This window comes from Bacillus rossius, chromosome 10 (genome assembly GCF_032445375.1).
Source record: "Bacillus rossius redtenbacheri isolate Brsri chromosome 10, Brsri_v3, whole genome shotgun sequence".
NCBI lineage: Eukaryota > Metazoa > Arthropoda > Insecta > Phasmatodea > Bacillidae > Bacillus > Bacillus rossius.
In genome coordinates, this window is record NC_086337.1 from 10,572,640 (window position 1) to 10,592,054 (window position 19,415).

At 37.7% G+C, this 19,415-nt stretch overlaps 1 protein-coding gene across 2 annotated transcripts in view; it reads left to right on the forward strand.

The window, feature by feature from the left end:
* Positions 1-19,415, forward strand: part of LOC134535776 (ubiquitin carboxyl-terminal hydrolase 8) — a 203,561-nt gene that overhangs the window by 165,599 nt on the left and 18,547 nt on the right. Inside the window, exon 16 of one of the 2 annotated variants that reach the window (XM_063375026.1) lies at positions 10,160-10,293. In XM_063375026.1, coding sequence (XP_063231096.1) covers positions 10,160-10,293 — 134 coding nt within the window. Of the gene's footprint in view, positions 1-2,777; positions 4,097-10,159; positions 10,294-19,415 lie in introns of those variants that run through there. The other variant, XM_063375027.1, reaches the window with a different exon arrangement.

Sequence of the window (19,415 nt, forward strand, 5' to 3'; positions counted from 1 at the left end):
TTTAACACCATATTCTTGCTTTTTAACTCGTCAAATTTCATACTGAGGGATTTCACGGCCGAGATTAAGTCTTCCATGGTGGGATCAAGAAGTTTTACCGTCCAAGCTTCACTAGATGATTTTTGCTTCGATGAACTTTCACTTGCTTTTTCAGATATTCCCGGCGAATTAGAAATCACTTTTTTAGTAGGCGATCTGAACATTTTAGTAACCGTGTCAGGAACTAATTCAATGATCGTATCATTATCGGGTAATGAAAACCCATGAAAGTCGGAAGGATTAAGCAGCGATGAATCAATTATGAGTGGAACTCGAACTTAACGATAGTGAAGAAATAATAGCACATTAAAGCCGGGGAGCGCGCGCGCACGTCTGTCGGCTATGAACGCTCAGCCGTCACCGAACGCTCAGCCGTTCAAAAAACTGACCATTTTGCCATGTTCAGGTCCGCTCGGGATCACCAGGCAACGTCTTTGTGCACGATGCAGAGTTACTTAAAACTAATTAAACGATGCTGTATGACAAACACTTGGGGAGAGTAATAAAACAGGTTTACAATTACACTATTAGTGTCATTACGAGGACAGGGCACTGTTGTGGTGGTTCGTGGCGCACAATTCAGACGTCGCACGCTCGCACACACGTAGGCAGAGTGAGGAGGGAATAGGTAACACTCAGGCTCAGGGGGGGAGCAGCCCTGGACCATGTCGGAACAAGTGACTACAAGCATTTGATCTAGTATTATCCTAGGGGCACGCAAATGTAGTGAATTGCAGTTTCATGAAATAATGCCAAAATAATGTGTAAAACTGTAGCAACATTTTAAACATCACTATACCCAAAAACTGAAAATAGGTAGTTATCACAATGTATGCTTCGAAACAAAGATTCTCTCGTGTGTAATGTTTAGCCATGTTTTCACTACAAATTAATAAATTATAGACCAACATATTGATTTATCACAGGGGAAAATAATATTAACTTTTTCCATGTAATAAAAATTTCTTTTTATGGGATCCACCCAATATAATGAATTAATAATCAGTTATAAATAATTAAAATATAGGAATAATATTTAATTATAATCATAACATTAAAAATCATTATTTTCATTCTGAAACCATTTCTTGAACTGCTGAATGATGTTAAACTGACAAAATTCGGAGCCACTTAAAAAACAATCAACACCTCCCTCCATTGATATGGTGAGTGCTGCATAATTGTCTTTGATAATTGTACCCACCATTATGTTTTTGTTTAGTATTATATTATGGACATCTTTATTTTCTAGCCACGAGCGCACATATGATTTTAGAGTCATTATTTGCTAATGGGAAGATTTATGTTCCTACGTATTAGTATTTTATCTCAAATTAAGAAAAATATTTCTGATTCATGTAAAAAAAAATGTTATTTTTAATAATCTTATAAAACCATGAATTTTTTTAAAGATGCATGATTGTGCATTAATTGTAAATAAATCTTTTATTTTAAATTTTAAATAATTTTTATTCTTGGAAATTGTACACTTTGTGGCCATAATAAACAGTGTCTACTCAGTAAATGTGGTTCATAATTTTCATACCATTTTGTTTTTATTTTGAACATGGAATAGCAAATTAAAATCAAATTTTTATTTGGGAAGTGATAAGTGTCGTAAATTACAACCATTTTTACAGACCTCTTGCTTATGCTTTCTGACAGAAGATATGAAAACCATAAGTGTTTATTTTCCCACCACATCTGGTCGCAGCATTATGAGTTTTTCTTCTTACAACATCTACTTATCACCTCTATAATCAACTACTTATTCTGATTGCTTACAATATGAAGATGGCTACCAAAATTGATCAAGGGTGTATAGCAAGTGATAATTGTCTGTTTTACTTTCTCTCCCTCACTTTTCTTCGATGTCAAAGAGTTGGTAACAGTGAGCCGGCATAATTAATCTGTGGACAAATCCAGACATGGCCTAAATCGAAGCTGGTTGATACATGTTTTATTTCAAATTGTGCAATAAAAGAGTTATAAAAGTAAGAGTGAAATTGAAAACTGTAAAATCTCTTTTAATTTTAATTACATTATAAAGAAATAAAATATAGTTTGTTACAAGAAAAATATACACCTGTTAAGGGCGCCGTCTGGCTAGAGAGTAAACGCGTGATCGCGTACATAGCATGTCGTTCTTGCTCGGAGCTGAGTGGCGACATTCGAAACTACTCTTATCTCCTCCTTCTCACTGCCCCACTCCACTAGTACCCACCCTCCTCCCCACGCCGACACTGCTGGCCAGATAAGAGCCGCCCTGCCGCCTCGCCATGTTAGTCCAGGAAATATGTATATGAAAAAAACATGGACAAATTGCAAGAAAAGTTTTTTTTTACATCAAAATTCGCAGAAAAATTCGTAGAATATCATATCCAAAATCCACCGAAATCCACTTTCTTTTGGTAACTTTTTTTCCGGGTTTTGTCCTGGAAAAATGCGAAAAAAAAAAAAACTCAAAGCCGGTGCATCTGACGACAAAATCTGTAGAGGCAAAAATTAAAAGAAATTCACTTTTCCATAACATATACAAAGTTCAAGAAAATCCGCGTATAACTTCTGCTTCGTTTCCGGGATTAGTCCCGAAAAAAATATTAAAAATGAAATAAATCGAAAATTGTGCACTTTACAGCATAATGGTTTAGGAAAAAGATAAAGTAAACAATGTTCTTCATAATATATTAGAATTTCACACAGATCAACATTTAATTGTTTTTTTTTTTGTTTTCCAGGAAATGTCCCGGAAAAAAGTTATAAAAAGAAAAAAACGGAAACCGTGCACCGAACTTCAAAATAAATTGTGAATTAAATTAAGGGCAAAATAGTTGCATTATATAATTGAACTTTATCAAAATTTGCTTAAAATTTATGTACTATTGTCCTGGTATAGTTACTATTTATACGATTGAATTCCCATTCCCTTGTACTGAGTGAATGAAAACACAACTGCGATTAAATATGTCATTGACGGAGGATATTTACTTTATCAGTTACCTTGGCCCCATACTGCAATTTACAACGAGATCGCTCAGCTGTACGTTTCATCTTGAAAAATTATGGATTAGCAACTACTGTATTTGATGGATATGGGAAAACTCAAAGTACTAAAGACACAGCACATATGAGAAGAACAAGAGGTAATGCATCACCTGTAGTTGAATTCACAGGAGAAATGCAACTATCACTCCGTAAAGATATGTTTCTTTTGAACGAGTGAAATAAAGGACAATTTTTAAGGTTATTAGCAATACATTTACGCGAAGCAGAATGTCCTGTTGTCGAAGCACCAGGTGATGCAGATATTTACATTGTCCAAGAAGCTCTAAAATGAGCAAAAGAACAGTTGACAACAGTTATAGGAACAGACACAGATTTACTTGTCCTTTTACTCTACTACTTTGATCCACAATCACATAACTGTTTGTGTTTAAAAAGTGAACAAAGGCAGAAGAAAACATATCACATTAAGGAGCTAAAGCTGAAGCTCGGTGATGAAATTTGTAGTAATATTCTTTTCTGTCATGCATTCATGGGATGTGACACATCACACATCTATGGTATAGGAAAGGGGAAAATATTGGATCTGCTCCAGAATGACAGTGCCTTCAGGCAACTTGCGAATGTATTTTCAGATAGTATTCCCAGTGTGTCAAAAGAAGACACTGTAAATCGGCAGAACAGCTGTAGTACGCCTGTACAATGGGTCAAGAAGTGACACACTCGACATGAGTTTTAAAGTGTTTAGTGAGAAAGCAGCTACTAGTTCCAAATGTGTACAACCAGAACAGTTACCTCCATTTAGTGCTTCAGCTCGTTTCCATTTCTAAAGGGTTTTCCATCAGGTACAAGAATGGAAGGGAATTAAGATGAATCCAGAAGAATGGGGATGGAGAAAATGTGGCCACCTTCTCATGCCAATTTCGACAGACAAGTCAACAGCTCCGGAATGCCTTTTGAAGGTAATCAGGTGCACTTGCAAGGAAGATGGTTGCGGTGCATCCAACTGCAGTTGTAGGAAACACGGCATCTCATGTTCTTCTGCTTGTGTAAACTGTCATGGATCAACCTGTAAAAACCGGCTTGAATTACCTCCCGAGGACTGCAATTACTGTGACGGCTTTTAAGGTAGGGTGTTCCTACATATCCATGCATGTTTATTCAGTATTGTGTGTTGCAGAGTGCATCCCAATGTGTGTATATTTTTCTATTTCTTCTCGAAACAGGTCACTGGAAATCTTGTGTAAATTTAATTGTATGGTATGTTTTGTGAGAATGTACGTGTCAAATTTATCTTTCAAACGATAAGCAGTTGAAATGAGTCTGATTTTTTTTTCTGGAAAATAATTAAGGTAGATTTCAAAAACGTTTTAACACATCACTAACTGAAAAAGGAATATAATTTAAGTGACTTTAAAATATATTATGGAAAATGAATATAGTTCGGATCTGACATAATTTGACATGGGATACAATTCTTTCTGTTATTTTGCCTAAATATTCAATACTTTTTCCGTGGCCGATCACAAAATAAATTCTATTTACCAGATTTCAGTGAATTTAGAATTTAGTATAGGAAATCTTGTGTGCTTCTGTTCGTCCCACTGAAACTTTTTCAATACGATGTTCCGTTTTTGTTTTATTGAATTTTTAAAGATTTTCCAGGACGAGTCACAAAAAAAACTATATACATATGAGCAGATTTTGGTGGATTGAAATTATATTTAATACAAAAAAAAGTCTTTAATTTTATTCACGACTTTCTTTGACGTACGGTACAACGTTTTCGTTTTGTATTTTATTTTTCCAGGAAATTTTCTGGAAAACCAAAAACCTATTTTGTGTTGATTTTTGTGAATTTGTAATATATTATGAAAATTGTTGTGTACTTTAACTTTGTCATGAAACATTTTGCTATAAAATGCGCCATTTTCAATTTATTTCAATATTTTAGGTTTTTCCGGGACGAATTCCAGAAAACAAAATAGTATTTATTAGTGGATTTTTGTACATTTTTGATATGTTATAGTAAATTTGGCTCTCTTTAATTTTAGTGTTTATACTTTTCTTCGTAGAACGCACCGTTTTCCAGTTATTAATTTATTCCGCATTTTTCCGGGACAAATCCCGGAAAAAACGTTACCAAAATAAAGTGGATTTTGGTGGATTTTGGACATGATATTCTACGAATTTTTCTGCAAATTTTGATAAAATAAAACCTTTTCTTACAATTTGTCCATAAATCGACCCCTTTTTCTCATAAAATGCCTGGACTATGTGTCTGAATTTTTCTGCGTCCTTTAGTTTACCGTAGCCGGTGTGCCAATTGCATATATGTTTAGAGTGTAGCGATATAGCGAAATACTTATTTTAGTGGTTGATATTAACTTGTTAACAATAAGTTATTGTGTATATGTCACACAGACAAATGTGACTGCATACGTAAAAAAATAATTCTGTCTGAAATACTGACTTAGAAATACATGTCTGGACACTACTTTACATTGATGGTTGATTACAATGTGATGTTTTCCCGGTTATTCGCAAAACTACTTGAAAACCTCTATGGTGCCAGCAGTACAGTCATGCTGTGAATGACCATTTTAATTTACATATATTTAATACCAAAAATGTTTAACTTTTGAACTTTTTTCTTAATTTTTATCTATATATTTTTTTAAATTTTGATCGGTTACTAAATTAACAGCATTTCTGCACCAAGGGCGCGGGCAGTTTTATTCAGTCTCAAGGGTGTCATAAATACGTAGGCAAACAGGCAAATTTCCAGACTAAAATCAGTAGTAGCGATATTTTAAATACAAATAATTTAAAAGGCACACATTTTTACTAACGGCTGTTACATTTTGAGTTTTGATAATGGAGTTTTTTTTTAAAGTTTAAGAATGTTTGGTATGAAATAAAAAGTAGATAAGTTTTAAAAAAGTTTGATAACAAATGAAACAAATCTAAATCATCAAAGAAAATTTATTTTTTCAATAATATTAAATCTTCAAGTAACAAAATAAAAATATACCTTACAGCAAAAAACATTTTCTTCAAGGCAGCTGCAAAATAAATTTTTGTCATTCAACTTTCTTCGTAAGCACTGCACTACACAGTTTTTCCAGTATGACAAATTGAGTAAACGAAATACATCCCTCTCGGCACAGACTACAGGTTTAGGTAGATTTCGAAGTACCTATCACTTCATGAAATGTTCAAAAAACTTATATAAACTTCTGAAACTTTTTAAGCATCCTGTACGTTCTACAATATTCAAAATTGATCGAATGAACACTGTCTTATTCCATGGCCCAAAACTATTCTAAAAGATTTAGTTCAATTCATCCAGGACTGAATAACATAGAACGTAAAGTGGTCACAAAAAATTGCTCTGGATCATTGTTTATGATAATATGAAGATAGTAAAAAATAAATTTCAACATATTTGATAGGAACTATAAAACTTTTTTCAACCTCTATTATAACTGTAAATAGTTCGTCATAGCAACAATTGTTTCAGCCAAAGGTTTTGGATAATGTTTAGGAGTTTTGCATAAACTATTTCATTTTTGATAGTATATCAACTAAAAAGTTAATGATTTTTTTTGTCTTTTAACCGTTTTTATTTCCACGGCTTGGAGTAATGGCTGGTTACATAATATTTTACTTCATATAAACGTTCTTGGCAATATATAGAAAGTAAAATAAAAATATGAATGACTTTGATAGTGTACGTACATGGTACGGAAGTTTTGTTTAGTTCTTTTTATCTCCACATGAGTTTTTTTTCAACTTCTTGCGGTCTAATCAATAATTGTTTTGGACCAAAGTTTTAGATAAAAAATAAAAATATACATTTAACATTAATTGTTATATAATTAATTTTTTAAGGGTTTTACCATAAATAATAACGTATTTAATATTGTACATAGTATGGGAATTGAGTTTTTTTATATTTCTACCCTTGCTATTTACAACCCCTTGAGCAATCGTTTGGCTTATCAAAAATTGTTTCAGACAAAAAATGGTGTTAAAAATTATAACATTTACAAACTATACTAACAGATTTGATGATGTGTCTACTAAGGAAGTTACGAACTTTTCTGTCCTCAAACTCATGTTTTTTCCGACCCTTGCATTTATGGTTGGTCGTATCAAAAAAATGTATTCAAAGGTTTTTGGTATTATGTACTCCTACGAGTTATAATACGTTCAAACGATGCAGTATTTGTCATACTATGGGATTTAAAGCGATTGTTACGTTAATCAAAACCTTCCCCATTTTACCACTTTGGTGGGATTATTCCCATTAAAGAATTCGACCAAAATTTTATTACTATATTTTATATACCAGTTTGGTAATTATTTGTGCACAATTAAGGCAGTATCGTGTCCATAAATTGTATATGTATATACACACAAACGTTTGATTTCACAATGGCTTCGGTATCTATAGAACATTAAACGAAAAATTATCTTAAAATTTTCCTGCAGTCGCACTTTGGAAACGGCTTCAATAACAATAGGTAGTCTTTCTTCGAAATATACCTAAGAATCCACAAACCAAACAAAATAGAAGAAGAAAATAATGCATAGAGATAACCCACAAAATAAAATTGTCTTTAAATATAGAACTGTGTTAAAGATTAATTAAATTTTTTAATGTATTTACATACAATCCCAAAATAAACATTTTTTCCAACAATGTTCACACCTTTAAGTACTTTCTTATTTATGCAGATACCAATTTTACATGTTCTGTTTGAAATCACCTTCTGCATTCAGTTTTCTCAAACTCACCACACACATATGCACGAGCACATTTAAACTGGTTTTCTTGTTAAACATAATTTCCCAATCAGAATGACACTTGGCATATTACCTGTATAAATACTAGTCCTATAAAAAGTACATTGTAAAACCCAATATTTAAGTTGAAATTAAACCGCCGTGTTTTCTAAATATCTTCATTGAAGGACTACATCATGACACGTTAGTGTTACTGGCAGTAATGAATTCATGTAGAACTGTATAAGTTTTTCTTTCATTAAACTTTTACAGAAATGGTCATCTTTTGTGATTTTCTGAAAAAGCATTCCTTTTGGAGTCCAAACGACAAAAAGGCATAATTAGCGACCTGTAACATGGAGTTGTCCCTGAATTTGGTACATGTACATATGACCGATCTTGAGATGCATTTTTCCATCCTTCAATTCACAAAAATGAATTTTTTTTTCTCCAGAATTACCGTTTTTGGAAGCATAGTCTTGGCAGTTGCATTTGATTTCAATGATGCCATCACTACCAATGAGCCCATCAGGCGATGCTGCTAGAAATTGTATATTTTCGTCAATGAAAAGTTCTGAAGGAATTATGACTAAGCCCACCTCCTGTTCCAGCTGAGTGACTGCATGAGGTTCGTTCTCAATTCCATATTTAGTTGCTTTCTTTCCAGAGAAGGTTTAATATAAAATAGATTGAACTGTTTTAGAGCGCGGTGTTGTTTCTCTCATTTGACATTTTTTTTCCGAAATTTGAAGCCGTCAGACGCTTTGCTCTTTCACATTTCCACAAGATACAGTGCCTTTGTCCAGTGGTTGATGACTGAATATCCTGAATTTTTTTTGCTGTCACACTGCAGTCCTTTAAAAAATTCTTCTTTTTTTCTTTTCGTATTCTTCAGGATTCATGTCTGGTATCTGAGAAACATTGCCATAATGTGAGTCTTCTGAAAAGTTAATTTTCTTGTTAGTATTCTTTGTGGGGTTTTCCAAGCGCCTCTTTTCAGCTTTTTTCAGTAGAATTTTTTTTCTTTTAAATATATTTTTTTAATATTCACCAGGACTGTGATTTGTGAATTTTTTGTGAATTTCGGCTTGTTCGTTACCATCTGCATTGCACGAAATAACGGAATGTTCACTTCTGGTAAGGTATCCACCACGGAGAGAAAAGTTGACTCTTTTACCACTAACAAGCTTTGCAACTATATTATTAAAAGACTCAGCTCTATTTGTTGTCATGTTTTTCAAGAAACTTTCTGCATGATGAACTACCACATTATTTTCTGACATTATTTCATCCCACATGCCCATACTTTTCATACTTGGAACTACTCTTCTGTGCTTCTAGAACCATCACAATAGTATTCTCGTTCACTGCACTTTGAATGGTCCCCGAATACATGAAATGGTCCATTGTAAATATCACTCCGTAATTCCTTTACACGTTCTTGTTCGGTTATTATTCCGACAGGGGAAAGAGGAGGAGAAGGGCCACTATCGCCCTGAGCAGTCAAGGCCTCCCCCCCCCACCCCGTCATCGCGCCGCGCCTCCGCGGCGGGAGAGATAGCAGCCGGCTGCCGGTACAGCTGCAGAGGGCGCCACGAGGTGGCTAGCAGTTTCGCCCGTGCATACGTTTACCTTTATTAGTGCCTCAGAAGATTTTCCGCGGTGACATGCCTGTTTAAATGCAGGAATCAATGCAAGAAGGTACAGGGCGCGTCTGACTGGTGAGTTCCTTAAATTCTGACGGTTTTTACTGCACAAAAAATAGGTTGAAAAGAGCCATTTTCGTGATATTGGCGGGGTCGCAAAAGTGTTAAGGTGGGTATGTGACAACTTAAATCCACCAGACCGACGTCAAATGTTCTTTTTACTCCTTTCCTGCCCAAACAAAAATTGAAAATCTCAAGTTCTTTCTAAAGGAGAGATATAGAGGTAAATGTCTACAGTGGCTTCCTTCCATCGTCCAGACGGCGCCCTTAAAGAACTTAACTAAACAAAATACTGAGTAGCTCATCTAGTGACACAATTTTTCTTGGAATTAAGAATATTCAGCTGAAATGCAAGGGCCCAGAGTTGAAAAAAATTAACTGGATAGAAAGATGATTAGTAAATTATTATTTGTAACATTTATGTATTCATAAGTGCATGCACTGACATGTCTATAACATTTTGCATTACGTTTTCCATTGTTTTTTTTTGTTTGTTTTTTTAATTCAGATTTTGGTGTGGTAGTTTTGTATTTTGCATGTCCTAAAGTGCATTAAATGTTGTATTTCATGAGGTAAGTTAATAATTGTGTGTGTGTGTGTGTGTGTGTGTGTGTGTGCAGGAGTGTTTGAGGTTGTACCTGCGGGAGGAGACGCTAAGCGGCTGGAACTGCCCGTCCTGCAAGGAGTCCCGCGATGCAGTCAAGAAATTCGACATTTTGAGACTTCCTGAGATATTAGTCATTCATTTGAAGAGGTATGCTAGAGACTTATCCCGCAGTTGTTTTTATGTTCTCATGGAAATGGATTGGTTTTGGTTTTATGGTAAGAATTCTTTGTGGTTGTTGCATCTTTTGTGTTGCTGAATGTTTTAATTATCAATTGTTCCATCATTACATGTCTCAAGAATTCAGTTGCATATTACTATTTGGATACTGCAGCAGTAGTGTTCAGTTTACTGTGGCAAGCAGTTACATGTTAGTTCAGAGAAAGTGGACAACTTACTTGAGTTCTCCTTGTTTTCACCTGCAGTCACACACATTGCCCAAAATGGTGTGGACTTGGCTGTTGATCATTCATCGACATTTATGAAGGTTGACAATAATAATTATTTTATTTATTTACAATTTGAGGGCCTGCCAACAGTCAAAGCCTTTTGGAGCAAGCACTTAACAAATAACGCAGTATATACACACACATTTATATAAACACAGGACAAAGACAAGGGCACATAGGACAACATTGTTACAATTCCAGGTTGGCCCGGCAAAACAAACCAGAAATATAACAAGACACTTTAATCACTTGAAAAGTTTATGTTTATATACTTTTACACTCCTCAGACTCTCCTGATGACTGGGGGTAACTAGTGGATCTTTTGGTTTCAGAAGGCAAAATAATGATTTTCGTCTAGACATTAGTTCCTCTGTTTTTATTTTACTTTTGATTATTTTCACATTATATTATATAAATTGATTAACAAAAAACATATACAACATGGATTTAAAATCACATTATTAAAAGAATGGGCCTGCCCTTATTAGACAATTAAATAGATTTTTAACATAATTTAAATAAAATTTGTAACAATAAACTGACTCATAGTCCCAGGATCTTTCAAGTCCTAATGATAAATTGCTGGCTGTCTGATCTGTTCAACGTCGTGATTCCATGCTAGTCCGAAAAGGTTTTAAAAAACCGAAGGGCTGGCGGTTTGAAGGTTGATGGACGAAGTAAAACAGCTGACGGGACTTCAGAGGGCCTTAGTCATCCGGCCCGTGGAGACTGATCTGGTCCTTGGAATGTGTCCGGTTCTTGTATCCTGGTCCGGTACTTGTACCCTGGTCCAGTACTTGTACCCTGTCTGTGTACAGAGCTGAAACACACATGTTCAGGACTGATTCACAGACAGTTGGTGAAATAGGCAGAAAATGCCTTCTAGTCACGATGATGGTCGGGGAGTAAAGGTAGAAAAAAACTCACCAAACAGGGTGATGTCTTCCAGGATCAGCCCGGGTGTTGAGCACATGAACCCGTCGCGGAAGAATCATGATTTAAAAAAATTTATTATTTATAATGACTATAGCATGACTACTCGAGCTGGATCTACACGGACTGACTAACGCCTGAACACTACTGTTGTGGGAATCATATCCCTTGTCTAGTTGATCACATCTTAAAAGGAAAACTGAGAGGCGTACTGATGATGTAGATGCGAAGTAGCCAGTCCAGAATCGCGGCACGTGGGGCGGCAGAGACTCATAATTAAAAGGCGACATTAAAGAAAGAAAGGGGTGAGGCTTCAGCTTTCGGACCGAAAGGTTCCGAAGATTACCGAGGGGCTTGTCAAGAAAATCTGACTTAAATATCTCGAAGTTGGTGGTACCGGCCGATGTCAGCGCGACCTACTGAGGTGTGGCTGAACGGAGTAGAGGTAGACTCTCACTAGGCGACTGCTAGCAGCATGGGGCTTATGGAGCTGACTGAGCCAGCGCTCTGGTGGCCTGGGAAGGAACTACGGGGTACTGGATACTGCGGGAGACGCCAGAGGGCAGACGTTTAGCGGGCGTTAAACACCCAGGGGAAGTGATTCGCAAAACTACCGCCAGGTGGCATAAGCATGTACTTTTGGGACTAGTGTCGTGGCCTTGGGGTCAGGCCGACCCTGGCCGGGGTTACTGGCCGGTCAACGCTCTGGGCCAGTGTTCCCAGGAAAACTTGGAGAGGGGGGTGTGTGTGGGGGCTGCTGTGGTAGTGGGAAAGAGGCTCTTCTGAGCCCGGAGGCATGACTGAACATTGGCGAAGATGATTCGAGATCATGTCAAGAAGTGCTCGCGTCAGGCGAAGTCTTGGAAGTAGCCTGCGCTGAGAGCTTGCAGGACCTAGCAGTTCTCGTCATGGATCGGAGGTGAATTACAGGCGACGTTCATGCGCCAAGGCAGGAATAAAACGATACCCGGACTGACTGACAAAGACTCAGCAAAAATCGGACCTAGGGCTGGGAAAATTTGTTAAGACATGTCTGACAAATTTTGAATGGAAGTGTACAGGAGGAGGAACAAGTTTAAGTTCTTGCAGCAGAAGAATGACTGGTGACATTATTTCAATTTTTAAAAAATTCAAATTTAAAATTGTGCCAAAAATACTAGTGGGCGGCACATTACAATGATTTTGAAGTTTGGTTTTTTAAATTTGTATTGTTGCCAACTTCGTAGATAAATTATTCCCTTGGGATAGATGCATCAAAATGAGAGTTCAATGCAGTCTTTTTTATTATTTCTCATTAAAAAAAATTAGATCATAACTTACGTAACAGTTCCAGATAATGTATCACATATTCACTGTAGCGCGGCACTCAATTTACTAAAAAAAAAAAAAAATTATTCAAGGCCCTATGTTTTACTGTGGAACAAAGGTACCAATAAATCCGCGGAAAATATCCCGGGAGGGCGACAACGATCACCTTGAGCCGATGTCGACGCCTGTGGTAAAATTTTAAGTTCAAAGTCCAAACTTAATATAAAAAAAAGGTTACGTTTCAGCTTGGCCCCAACCAGCAGGCATGCAGTTCGCTTTTCGTAACTTTACTTCATTGTTTCCAGCGAGCTGCCGAAGATGCGGCCGCATGTGGCGATGATCGAGCGACAACTCAATTAACAAAGAAGTTGTCTTTCCTTTCAAAGGTGACAACAAAGTGGAGACAACCCCGTGTCGACTGACCAATCACAACACAGATCCAGAAAAAATGAACTTATAAGAAGAAATACTGAAAAAAGGTTTTTCTCATGATAGTCTGGGAAGACACATCACACCACCTCATGGCTCGCTCTGATTGGCTGGCAAGGCAGCGCCCAGCGAACGTTCTGGTTCATTGCTGCACAGTCGTGCGCTCACGTGCTGGGTTTTTCCAACAATGCACTAACTTGAGGCGTGAAAAGTAACGTGCTGGTGACAGATTGTCGCGCCTGTCTTCCTTTATTTTCCAATCTTCTAGAATGTTCTAGAATGTCAGTCTTGTGGCTCATAGTGTGCTTTTGATACGCCCCTCGTGCCCTAAAATTATATTATTTTAATTTAATATAAAAGGCCTAGGAAACAGCTGGGCAAAATTATAGATAAAAATAAAGTTATTTACCAGAGAGGGCATGAGGTGGTGAACAAGACAATTTTATACTCCCTGCACACAAGCAACTTGGGAGCTAGTCGATCGTTAAATAGAATAAGGTATATAATAAATAAATAAACACTACATAAGAAGCTTGGTCTGTAGGTTTCCCTGGTTTATTTAAATAGGTAAATTAAATCTTTTGATTTCCCTTTGTTTTGATTTAACAATAAAAGATATTAGCAAGTAACAAAAAGGAGGGCCGGCCCGAAATTATTAAAACAGGTTATACTATACATATAACAATAAAAAAGACTTTTTATAGCGGGTTAGGTTCGTTCACTCATTACTATTACAATTTCACATATTTTTATTTGATAAGTTCGTTAAGGCACTGTTCGCTGGTCTTCGTTTAAATAATTTGTTTCGTTGCCGGTAGGGGGAAGTTATATGTTAAATATCACCCGGGACTTCAAGTTGGACATCTGGCCGGTAGGAAACTCTTCTTAGAGAGAAATGAAGCTGTAGGTCCTGGACAACATGATGGGTGCAATTTCTGCAGGAGATGTCTCGCGCCGACATCAGGAAGGCGCGCACCGAGAATTGCGCGGATGACGCGACAGAAATGATCAATACGTAAAATAAAAAAATTAATAAAACTTTAAACTAAGACATAGCTTGTTCTAATTGTTTCTACTGACTGGCTACTACTGAAATTTAGCTGGGATCACATCCCTTAAGACAGCTGACTACATATCTTATTCACACGATTTCGTCGTTGTCGCGAAAAGCCTCTTAACACAGAGGATGCCGAGATGACGCGGTAAGTAGCTGAAGTCAGGGTACCAAGTGCCGCGATGGCGGACAAAGGCTCCTTATTAAAACGCGCGGTAGGCCCTAGGGAAAAAGAGGGGGAAGGTTTGGCTCTGGACCAAACATATCCGGAGGTGCCCAAAGTGGTCGTAAGCACGACTTCAGTTGTTGGCGCCGAAGAGCGACTGCCGCTCTCTCTACTGGCGGGCACAGAAAGCAACAAACAATCGACTTCTACAGGTCGCGAGGGGGAAGCATAGAGGCTTATGGCGACGCGGAACTGTTCTCTTGCGGCGTAAAGGGGAACTAACGGAGGAGGTGAACTGAATCGCCGCCAGGTGTCATGTGGGTCAGCTCCACGAGCTGCCACCAAGAGAAGAAGTTACTATGTCCGCTGCTAGATGTCGTAGGTGGTCCATCCTGGCGCATATTTTTTTATGGCAAGTCATCCTTGGAGTCGGTCACTGCCTGGGGAGGATCACGTCAGGTCAATGGTCCTGGGCTAAATTCTTAGAACCAAGGGTGAGGAGGTTGAGTAAGGTGGGGCAGGGGGGGGGGGGGGGTCAGAAAACGCAACTGTGCTGGGAACGAGCGTCCACGGGATCCTCGTTCGTGCCGAGACTCGCTACTCTCAGCGTGTCTCTGAGAAATAGAGCTTGCAGGCCAGAAGCTGCTCTATGCGATTTTAGTCATGTAGGGAATTAATATTACAAATTCCGGACGTGACTGCAGGCGGGAGAAATGTCAACCGTACTGCCGACGACTTCATTAGACTAGCAAAATATCAGATAGGTCCCTGAGAAAAGGTGCTTCAGGCTACTGGCACAAAGTTTAACTACGTGGAGTACACCAGCCTAACAAAGTGTAAATCATCCTTTTGTAACCGAATTATAAAGAAAAAGAAAATTTCCAAAAATAATTTAAAATTATAATGACAATTTAAAAAAACGTGCCAAAATGCCTAATTTCCGGCACACTTTATAATTGTAGAAACGTAATTAATAGACATATTATTTTTGACTGACCAAACAAATTAGAGTGAAAAGTTACTAATAAAAGAAAATACTTCATTCATCTCTATGTAAAACCTTACCCCGATTACTAATAATCACTATTAAAGCAAAAAACAAAATTCTTGAAATGCCTATGCATAATAAAAGAAACATGAGTACAAGATGGCAATTAAAAATAGTGCAATATTCTAGAATATGTGTTCTTCTGAAAAACAACATTATGAAAATTTTATTTTTGAGGTCCTTTTATTTTATTTGATGACTTTGGAAAACTGCATTGCAGTATTTCAAGTTGTTAATCAGTTGTTTGCAGTTTTAACATTTGGTTAGGTTAGCTTAGCCTAGCTTAGCTTAGCTACATTTAAGTTATTCTAAATCATTTGAATGGGTGGTTAGGGTGTTAACTGCATATAAAATAGGCCCTAATGTTTAAATGCTTGAACCATTGGTTAGGTAAGCTTAGCTACAAATTAAAATACTGTCAGTTGGCATTCATTGTTTGTTAGATTAGGTTGGCAGGATTAAAAATATTTATTTGTTGTTTTTAAGACAAATAGTAGCCTTTTATTTTTTTTTGGATTAGCTCTTAACGTATTAGAAAAACACCAAAACTAGAATAATTATGTATTCCACAGATCACTAAAATCTAATAATATCTCATCCACATCAAAATACTACTCAATACATCTTAAAACTAGCGATAATTGTGATACGTGTTTTGGGGAAAATTCAGTATTGTAGAAAGATAGTAAAATTTTCAAATTCGCTACCTAAACAATATCAATCTACCACACACACACACATTAACACTCCTTTGAAGCAAATAACTTTATCATGGCTTCAAAAATCCCCGCGAAAGAGTTATTATAAACGTTACGACGAAAATCTTGTCTAAAAGTAGTCAACATGAAATGTTATTAGTTTGAAGGCATAAGAAAACGTGCGGAAAAAATACATGACAAGAGTGGTCGCAACGTGACATAATTGTGTTTTACTTTATCTTTATTACCGCTGGATATTTCATTACAATCGGAGAACAGTTATTACCATGCATATAATAAATTATATTGCTGTGTACGACCTACAAATTATCAAAACAATACAATTATGATTGTAACATAACCTACCACGCGGACATTTGAACAATTGCTTGCATTTATCGCATTGTGCGGAACAATCGCCAACATCTGTGAAAAAATTCCATACTGCATAGCGTGTTTATCTTTTTGACGGTGTTTATTTAGCTTGTGATGATCCCATTGCGCCTTTATCCATTTATAATTTCGTTAGATGAAATTAATGAGCCCGGTAGGCGACAATGCTGCAGTAGGTTATGTCACTCTTTAGATTAATCGATTATGAAGTCACGCTCGTGCGAGAGGTCACAGAAAATAAATTGCATGTGCGACGTAAATACTTGAATGATACGAAGCTTCGTTTAGTGGCAATAGTTCATATCGTTTCGAAGTGTTATAGAATATTTAAAAAAACTTTGAATTTGATTGTACTATCGAAGCTTCGAACATGTCTAACGTACAATATCTTTTTTTATGAAATGAACTACAACAAATGCGGAATTTTGATTTTGTTATCAAAATATTTACAGTCTCAGATTGGTTTTGATGTGTAAACTTAACAATTTCACAACTGTATATCTGTTACTGACAGCAACATAACAAAACTGTACCAAGGTGACTAATCTCATCCAGCGATATATCACCAGCAAAGATGAGGCATAATTGGACATACTCTGGAGTCAGAAATGCTGGTAACGTCGTTCCTTCCTTCGAAATGATCAGCTGGCGACTCTGGATCTGTGTTTCTTCCTCTTTCTGTTGTTAGTTTCATCAGTTAGTAGTTGATTCCAACTCGTCGTATCTTCATTCCAATTGTCGGCACAAAATGTCAAAATCTCAAAATAAAATTTTGATGTTACTGGCTTCGATGTATTTCTATATTCTGATTAGCTTGATAGCAGTCGTCAATTATATCATTCTTCTTGAATAAGGTACTGCTGCAAAATTTGATATTAAAATCAAAGCTTCCTAATCATGGCTAGTCCAGATAAAAACTAAAAACTTCCAGAACGTTTTCTTGTTTGGTGATTTAAAGTGACGGTCAACTTGTGTATTTTAAAACATCTGCTAGTCTTACCAACTCAGAAATGTTATCAAACTTCTTGCCAATATCCGTGGACATTAAAATTCACGTAGTTTCTATAATTTGGCATATAGAATTTAAATGAACATTTACAAACTGATTTAAACATAATATTTACATAAATAGACTTAATCACATATTTTTAAAAGTTCACTACTTCAAATAAAACTGAAATAAGTAATTTTTAACTTTTTATATAAACACTAATTTTTCAACAACACTTTTCATTGCCAATTGTAAATTTTACATATTTACAGCATAGATTTAATACTACTCGATGAAAGTATGACACATAGAGAACATAATTACTTGGTAGAGATCAACACATTTCATGGACAAACCAAAATGGATAATTTAGCTGCAAATGTAGTTACTTCTATGAAGGTGCTCAGATACCTTCAAAATGTGTTTATTACAATGTCCAAAATTTCGTTCCCCGTCCCTATGTTACAAACAGGTAAAATTGGGTGTGCTAAGGTATAAACTATGTACATGAACGTGTAATTGGGATCATAATTCAAGAAATTGTTTTAAATGCAAAACATTGTATCTTTAACAGATATTAAATTGCATAAAAACTTAGGTCTTGGGTACAAACTTGACTCCCACTGAACTCGACTGGTAGCTGTCTAGCGAATGGGGGATGACGGGTGGAGTGCTGAGGCGTGTCGTTACAGGTTCCACCACGACGGGTGGAGCCTCATGAAGCAGATGATGGTGGACTTCCCGCTGGACTCGACTGGTAGCTGTCTAGCGAATGGGGGATGACGGGTGGAGTTCTGAGGCGTGTTGTGACAGGTTCCACCACGACGGGTGGAGCCTCATGAAGCAGATGATGGTGGACTTCTTGCTGGACTCGACTGGTAGCTGTCTAGCGAATGGGGGATGACGGGTAGAGTGCTGAGGCGTGTTGTGACAGGTTCCACCACGACGGGTGGAGCCTCATGAAGCAGATGATGGTGGACTTCCCGCTGGTCTCGACTGGTAGCTGTCTAGCGAATGGGGGATGATGGGTGGAGTGCTGAGGCGTGTCGTGGCAGGTTCCAGCACGATGGGTGGAGCCGCAAGAAGCAGATGATGGTGGACTTCCCGCTGGACTCGACTGGTAGCTGTCTAGCGAATGGGGGATGACGGGTGGAGTTCTGAGGCGTGTCGTGACAGGTTCCACCACGACGGGTGGAGCCGCAAGAAGCAGATGATGGTGGACTTCCCGCTGGACTCGACTGGTAGCTGTCTAGCGAATGGGGGATGACGGGTGGAGTTCTGAGGCGTGTCGTGACAGGTTCCACCACGACGGGTGGAGCCGCAAGAAGCAGATGATGGTGGACTTCCCGCTGGACTCGACTGGTAGCTGTCTAGCGAATGGGGGATGACGGGTGGAGTTCTGAGGCGTGTCGTGACAGGTTCCACCACGACGGGTGGAGCCGCAAGAAGCAGATGATGGTGGACTTCCCGCTGGACTCGACTGGTAGCTGTCTAGCGAATGGGGGATGACGGGTGGAGTTCTGAGGCGTGTCGTGACAGGTTCCACCACGACGGGTGGAGCCTCATGAAGCAGATGATGGTGGACTTCCCGCTGGACTCGACTGGTAGCTGTCTAGCGAATGGGGGATGACGGGTAGAGTGCTGAGGCGTGTTGTGACAGGTTCCACCACGACGGGTGGAGCCTCATGAAGCAGATGATGGTGGACTTCCCGCTGGACTCGACTGGTAGCTGTCTAGCGAATGGGGGATGACGGGTGGAGTTCTGAGGCGTGTTGTGACAGGTTCCACCACGACGGGTGGAGC